This window comes from Oryzias melastigma, linkage group LG22, assembly GCF_002922805.2.
Source record: "Oryzias melastigma strain HK-1 linkage group LG22, ASM292280v2, whole genome shotgun sequence".
Taxonomy (NCBI): Eukaryota; Metazoa; Chordata; class Actinopteri; order Beloniformes; family Adrianichthyidae; genus Oryzias; species Oryzias melastigma.
The window spans coordinates 7,630,665-7,638,757 of record NC_050533.1 but is presented as its reverse complement, the minus strand read 5'-3'; the positions used below and the strand labels follow the sequence as shown (position 1 = coordinate 7,638,757).

The following is an 8,093-nucleotide window of genomic DNA, read 5'->3' as shown; positions in this document are numbered from 1 at the left end:
TGCAAAAAAAAAAAAAAGGATTCATATTTACTTTTTAAGTAAACTACCAACATTTTCATCATCAGAACACCGTGGATTAAAGAAAAGTCAACTTAAAATACTTGTAGTGAAAGGGTTTCACTTTAGGACATTTTAAAAAAATTTAAAAAAGGAATTTAGATGGTGTTCACATTGCTTTTAAAATCCAGGGCACTAGATAGTATCACATTATATAATGTCTGTTATTTGGACATGTCCGTTAATTTTTCCATATCTCTCTGCTTGTAGGGAAAAATACAGAGACCGGGAGAACCCAAAGAGGTATGGAAGCAACTCGGACTGCATCAAGACTGGAGTCAAGGAATTCTGGAAACTTGGAAAAAAAAAATTTAACAAGAACAATAGTAATGATAAAATAACAGTGCAAGCATAACATCCAGGATGTTGTGCAGAAGGTGTAAATAATAGATATCCGGATAGATTTGCACAGAAACTCTTCTCTTCTCACAGTCCACTGACAAAATAAACAAAACGTTTTTTTTTCTGTTGTATTTTTAATGTGAGACCATGGAATCCAAAGTCTCTTAGAACACTGGAAAAAACATATAGCTGACATTGTTGTTGTTCTACTTTTGCAACAAACAATTACTAAGCTTAATATTATTAATTCTGTGGTTGTTGTTAATCTGGGCGATCTTCTGTAGAGTTAGATAAAGATTCGCAACAAATGACACAACTGACAGTTCAGAAACTCCTACACAAACTCCCCCTTCACAAAGCTGATTCATGGAAAACCTGATTACTGCAATAATGCAGTAGTGAATCATAAAACATAACAATTTTTTCCCAAAAAAAGAATCAAAGTACTTAGATTCTTAAAGAGGGACACATTGGCGTTAGTGGGATGACTATACTTCTGGAAATTAGGAAGGAAGGGTTTCTGGCTTCCTGCTTATGATTAAACTAAAAGGATAAACTTTGCTGAATTCTCTAAACAGAGTCCAATGTTTTAAAAAAGATATGGGAGGTGCTGAGCTTAACCTCTACTGAAGCATGTCAATGTGCAGAGAAAAGGAAAACACTGGAGACTTGTTTGGTCAGGGTGAGATGGAATAATGCCAGCAATTATGAGACTGTGATGTGGACTTTACTTAGAAACAGCATCCAGTCATATATCTTCGTTGGAAAACTCTTAGGAAAGCACAAAGGTGAAAAAGGCATTGTCCCAGATCAAGTTCCTCAAGTAAACGTGAAAACAAAAATCCAAAAGCAGGCCAGCAGGTTAGTCACAAGGGAAGGCAGAGCGCTCAACTGATAATCAGGGAGCAGTTCCAGGTTTCCTCTTGCAGGAAACAAAGGATAAAGGTGAGAATGTTTCAGACAAATGTGACAAAAAACAGTTAATTAGAGGACAAAATTTGATATATATATATATATTAATCAATTCTGTTACCAATCCATACTCATCAAAAACACTTCTGATCATGCTTTGTAAGATATTTATTAAAGGACATTGGAGTATTGCTTAACATAGAGTTGTTGTTTTTTTAAACCCAGAACAAAAGACTGTACCACAGCAACAGGGTAGTTAATGATGCAGAAAAGGTGTGTCACTCTGACTCCTTGTTAAATTTTAAAATCAAGAGTGCGTGCTTCCACCTTCATCAGATAACATAAACATATCAGGACTTTTTTCGTCTGCTTCTGAATCAGCTGATGCCATTTCTCCATGCAGGGCCATGTAGAGAGGTGGGCGCACTCGTCTCGCGGAGGTGATGTGTAGCAGAGCCCCCTCCGTGTTACAGAGGGGGCTCAGCTGCGCGGAGACACACCTCAGCAGCGCAGCACTTTAATTTCATACAAGCGTCTTGAGTTGTCATAGTTTTTGTGACGGACCGGAAGAGTCACGTGACTGAAAAAAACAAAAATCTGCGAACACGTGAATCCGCCAATACAGAAGCACTAATAAGTGGGGGAACACTGTATATACCTGCTGAACAGAGGAGGTGAAGTTTTCCAGATTCCTTTTATTTTTTGCAACTAGTCAAATATTAAATAAATACGTGCAGAAACAAACAAGTAAACATGAATTCATGGCAAATCTATTTAAATATTTCATTAAATGTAGCCCAACTTTGTTTTTCCACATCAACATAATACAAACAGAACATTATACCAAACTGTCTTTACAAAATTCAAAGGGTTTTCACACATTGCACTGTAATGATGGATTGATCACGTTGCATCACATGTATGTTGTCTGCCGTTATGGCACTTGATTGTTTTTATATTATAATTTATAATTTTATAAACCTACAGTGTCTCAATCCAATTGGTATTTTCCAATATCAATTATTATTATTAATTTATTTCATTTTATAATGGTACAGTTTGATCTGATTAACAACTTGCCTTGGAAAGATAAATCTGGTTGGATTGTAGAAATATAAATCCATAAGTTGATTAGTCTTCACACTCATATCACATTGTGTATAGTGTATATACTTATATACCACTTTTCTATATAAGTCCAAAGCGCTTTACTGTCACTATTTACACTCCTGCACACAAGGTGCTACCCTGCAGCCCTCCTTTAGAGGTCAATCACCTTACCACCGTGCCATAAGCTGCCCAACAAAAATGCTTTCTTAAATAAAAAAAACATAATATTACAGGGAAGTAGACATGCAAAGACATGAAAAAACAAACTGCTCTCTGTAAGTTAGCAACATCTCAGGTTCTCACACTGTTTGTCAGGTATGTCCGTGTGCTGACAAAGCCGGTGGTTGTTCCACGCTCGCTGCTCTGCCGCAAAAACAGTTCCTTCGCCTTCTTCCTGAAATTCTTTCCGACAAGGACGTAGAGGAAGGGGTTGAGAACGCTGTTAAAAACAGCCAAGCACGGAAAAATCTGTTTGCAGATTTCCAGGCGTTTGATGAAGTCTTGATCGGTTAGGATGCTACTTTCACGAAGGACTTCCAGGATCTGAGTCAGAAAGTATGGGATCCAGCAGATCATAAAGGCAAGAAGAACGCACAGGATCAGAGTGGTAGCTTTACCGTCCGATTTCTTGATAGTGAAATCATTCTTTGACCTTTTCCTCAGGGCTCTGAGAATGTTGATCGTGCAGAAGGAAATGATGATAATGGGTATAATGAAGCTGCCAATAAAAACTTTGGTCTCTATCATAACAGCCGTAGCGGCATTTTGGTAATTAGGGCTACAGCTGTGACCAAGTTCCACATCCTTGTCGACAAGTGATGGGATACTTAACAAAAATCCCATAATCCAGACACAAAAACAGGCAACTTTGGCATAAGCAGGCCTGCGCAGTGACTCATGTGAAATTGGGTGCACAAGAGCCAAATAACGATCCACGCTAACAAGAACAAGGAAAAAGATGCTGCAATAGGCATTCATGTAGATTCCCACATAGAAGGCTGTGCAAAACTCCTTTAGAAGTGTCTCTTCAAAACGATTGTGAACGTTGACAGCCCAGAGGGGTAAAAAACACATCAGGAAAAGATCGGCAGCAGCCAAGTTGGTCAGGTAGATCTCAGCCACAGTGCAGGCTTTCTTATGGAGGCAGAAAACCATCAGCACAAAGACGTTGAGGACAAATCCCAGCACGGTGATGATGGAGATGTACGGGGGAATCAGAACGTACATCCACTCATTTTCATTCCCTTTGAGCTGTTCAGAAGGGAATTCAAATAAGGCTGGACTTCTGCAAAGCAACAAATGGGAGAAAGAAAAACAAATGTTACAAAACTAAAATTAATCTAAAAAAAGTAAATACAAACACAAATCTTCATTACATTCTATCAATATTATTAACATTTGAGGACAAAAATAGCTGGTTAAAGAATAAAAACTGTTTGTGCTAATGGAATGTTTTTATCTCAATGCATGTTTCATTCATTAATCAAGACGTTGATTCAGAGCTTTCACGAGAATCGCTCCCGTTGCTTTACAGCAATGTCCGCAAACAGAAACCAGACAAAACCCTGACTTGATCTGAGGTAAAACAAAACATTCATGGTAAAAACACCACTAAGTTACAAACAGCTCTATAATATATTTTCAAACTAAAGAATAAGAGTGAAACAGAAAAAGAAATGAGAGAAACTTACACGCCGTTTGTCCCTGTATCATTCATTTCTCCTAATAGTAAGAGCTGACGTGAAGCGACCAGAAACAAGCTCCCACAAGCGTGAATGTCCTGTTTCACAACAACTGGCGTCCTTGAAGGAGATAAGAGACTGATCTTAGACTAGTGTCAAGTTTCATTACAAATCGTCCTCCTCTTTCTGGAATTAGTCCCTCCTCCTTCATTTTTCTATTTAACATAATGGGGGTTTTTCAAAGCTTGGTTTGTTAAGGATCATGGTGGTTAAATATTCAATATCTGGCCTTTTAGTCTGTTACACCCCAATTTGTCTAGTGGTCTAGGGCCTAGCATAAAGGTAAATTAAAAGAAATTTGTAACAAAAACTCAACAAATGTCTCCATAAAAATATAACAAATTTACTTTCAAGACAAAACACCCAAACAATAACTAAAAGTGAAGCAAAAGGGCTTCAGGGTGAACCAAGGACAAAACAACAAACAAAACCCCAACTAACTCAACCCAGGGCGCTTACCTGCAAAAGAAATAGTAAAAGAAAGACAAACACTAACCTCCCTGGACTAACATAAACAGGAGAACACATTTACTAAAGAAAATGGCAGTTCACCCCTACAGCTTCACCTAAATTAAACACTAAACAACAGAGTGGGGCCGAACACAACCACAAAGAAACTACAAAGTGCACACAAATTAAACAGGTGGAGAAGATCACTGAGCTGCAATGGAGACTGTTTGCAGCCCAGCTCCATTCTCGTGGTCTTTAGGTCCAAATGGTGCTTTTGAAGGCCCCCTTGGACCAATGACAAAAGAAATAAAGACAGAAACAAAGATCCACAAAACACCAAGAAGTCATACTCTGACAAAGGGCCAAAGTCTTTCTTCTCCGCAACAAATCTGAAGAATCCAATTGCAGAAAAATAGATCCATTAACTCGTTCATTTTCCTTGTATGAGCTGCCATCTGGCTCTAAACTGTACAGCTGGATACCTCTGATGTTGCTTGTCATTTTTTTGTCACGCTAATTTTAGCTTTCGCTTGTGAGGTTGCTATAAGCTAGTGGGAGACATAGGATTGATTGGAGAATTAGCGTAGCTAACTTCCATCCAAACAGCCCTGCCCACAACCCAGATTAGAGTTTTAGATCAACTCCTGCTGTGCTGCAGAAAATATGTCTTAAGAAAAGGTGTTTTAATTTTGGCCAAACATTGCATTGTCATAATAATAATAATAATAATAATAATAATAATAATAATAATAATAATAATAGTAATAAAGAAAATCACTGGGAATGATTTCACTATCTAAAAAAATATGGTTGGAATGGGAATTTAATGGGATTTTAATTTCTTCCTGTATTAATGATAAGGAAAAAAAATGAACTGGTGACAAATTTCCATCTATAAATACTTACAGGTTGCAGGAAAATCTTTAAACTCCAATTTCTAGGTGAGAAGGGGGAATGCAGCCAACTGGCAAGAAGGAACTGGCAACAGACAGGAAGAAAAGCTTTCTTTTCTTCAGCTTTGCTGTATTTTGATGTCTCCTTCCTGTGAGAAGCTCTTACAGTGTTATACTTGGCAAGGCAAGGCAAGTTTATTTGTATAGCACATTTCATGTAAAGAGACAATTCAAAGTGCTTTACATAAAACATTAAAAGAAACAATCAAAAGAAATAGTAAAAATATGATCATTAAAATAAAATTAAAAGAAAGTAAAAAGATTTTAATTTAAAACAAGCATAGATAAACAGTGCGGACGTAAACTTTTGAATACATGTTAATCAAATGCAACTGAGAACAGGTGAGTCTTTAACCTGGATTTAAATACACTGAGTGTTTCAGCAGATCTAAGGTTTTCTGGAAGTCTGTTCCAGATCTGTGGAGCATAGAAGCTGAATGCAGCTTCTCCATGTTTAGTTCTGACTCTAGGAACTGATAAAAGACCGGATCCAGATGACCGGAGAGGTCTGGCTGGTACATACTGGGTCAGGAGGTCAGTCATGTATTTTGGTGCTAAACCATTCAAAGCTTTATAAACCAGTAACAGAACTTTAAAGTCTATCCTCTGACAGACAGGTAACCAGTGTAAAGACCTCAGAACTGGACTGATGTGGTCTACTTTCTTGGTCCTTGTGAGAACCCGAGCAGCAGAGTTCTGAATAAGCTGCAGTTTCCTGATGGATTTTTTTGGTAGTCCTGTAAAAACACTGTTACAGTAATCAAGTCGACTAAAGATGAAAGCATGCACTAGTTTCTCCAGGTCCTGCTTAGACATCAGATCTTTAATCCTTGAGATATTTTTGAGATGATAATAGGCTGATTTAGTGACTGCCTTAATGTGTTTATCAAAATTTAGGTCTGTGTCTATCACTACACCCAAGTTTCTGGCCTGGTTGGTGGTTTTTAGTTGAATAGATTGAAGCTCTGTAGTGACGTCCAACCTTCTTTCTTTAGCCCCAAAGACAATAACCTCAGTAATGTTTTCATTTAATTGAAGTAAGTTGTGACACATCCAGTCATTAATGTCCTCAATGCATTTACCAAGAGCCTGTACAGGGCCTCGGTCTCCTGGTGTCAGTCTAATATATATCTGTGTGTCATCTGCATAGCTATGGTAACTGATGTTGTTGTTCTTTATAACCTGGGCCAGTGGGAGCATGTAGATGTTAAATAGAAGTGGTCCCAGGATGGAGCCTTGGGGCACTCCACATGTAATTTCTATTGGCTCAGAAGTGAACTTACCAATTGACACAAAATATTTCCTGTTTTCAAAGTACGTTTTGAACCAGTTTAGTACTGGCCCAGTGAGACCCACCCAGTTTTCCAGTCGTCTGAGTAGTATTGCGTGGTCGACTGTATCAAACGCAGCACTGAGATCCAGTAAAACTAGCACAGACATATTTCCACTGTCTGTCTTCAAACAGTATGTCATTAGTCACTTTGGTCAGAGCCGTTTCAGTGCTGTGGTTCTGTCTGAAGCCGGACTGGACGTTCATATCCTGAACTTGTAGTTGATGAAACAATTGTTTGTCTAGTATTTTTGATTTTGTCCCTGAAGAATTTGGCAAAGTCATTACAGGCTTTGGTGGAGTAAAGTTCTGGTGCCACTGACACAGGGGGTTTTGTCAACCTGTCGACTATATTAAATAAGGCCCGAGCATTATGGGAGTTTTTGGTAATAATTTCAGAAAAATAGGACTTCCTTGCATTGCTCAGTTGTAAATTATATAAGTGAAGTTTCTCTTCATAGATGTCATAATCTACCTGTAGTTTCGATTTTCTCCATCTGCGTTCAGATTTCCGACATTCTCTTTTTCTGTTCTTTACCAGAATGAAACTTCTCCATGGAGATTTTTTCCTACCAGCGATCACCTTCAGCTTACTAGGAGCAATACTATCCATGATATTTGACATGTTGGAATTAAAGCTATTAACAAGTTTGTTGACTGAATTCCCAGAGAGGGGAGGAGTCAGAGAGAAAATCTGATTGAACATCTCACTAGTATTTTCAGTTATATACCGTTTTGTGATCTCCTCCCTCAAAACATTTGTGTGTACTGGAATTGTGCTCTCACAGAAAACACAGCAGTGATCAGACAGACCTAAATCACATACAGTAACCTTAGAGATGTTCAGACCTTTGGAAATCAATAAATCAAGAATATTCCCTCTGTTGTGTGTGGGCTCTGTTACATGTTGAGTCAACCCGAAATTGTCCAGAGTGTTTATCAGGTCCTTAGTCCCTTTGTTCTCAAGATTTTCATATTGGATGTTAAAATCTCCAGCCATGATTATACAGTCAAAATCAAGAAAAATTATAGACAGCAGTTCACTAAACTCAAGGTTAAATTCTGCACAGTATCCAGGGGGGGCGGTAGATATTTATAGATATGGTTTTGAGTGAGGCCTTCAGCTGTAGGGCTGCATATTCAAAACATTGAAAGTTTCCAAAAGATAACTTTTTACACTGAAACATTTCATTGAAC

At 38.0% G+C, this 8,093-nt stretch overlaps 1 protein-coding gene across 1 annotated transcript; it reads right to left on the bottom strand.

Moving 5' to 3' along the window:
• Positions 1 to 1,461: 1,461 nt before the first annotated feature.
• LOC112143417 (B2 bradykinin receptor-like) lies at positions 1,462 to 4,214 on the bottom strand. Its single transcript, XM_024267371.2, has 2 exons — positions 4,113 to 4,214; positions 1,462 to 3,706 (listed from the first exon to the last, which is right to left on the bottom strand). The coding sequence occupies exons 1-2, from the start codon at positions 4,136 to 4,138 to the stop codon at positions 2,713 to 2,715; spliced, it is 1,020 nt and encodes a 339-aa protein (XP_024123139.1). The 5' UTR covers positions 4,139 to 4,214; the 3' UTR covers positions 1,462 to 2,712.
• Positions 4,215 to 8,093: the final 3,879 nt, after the last annotated feature.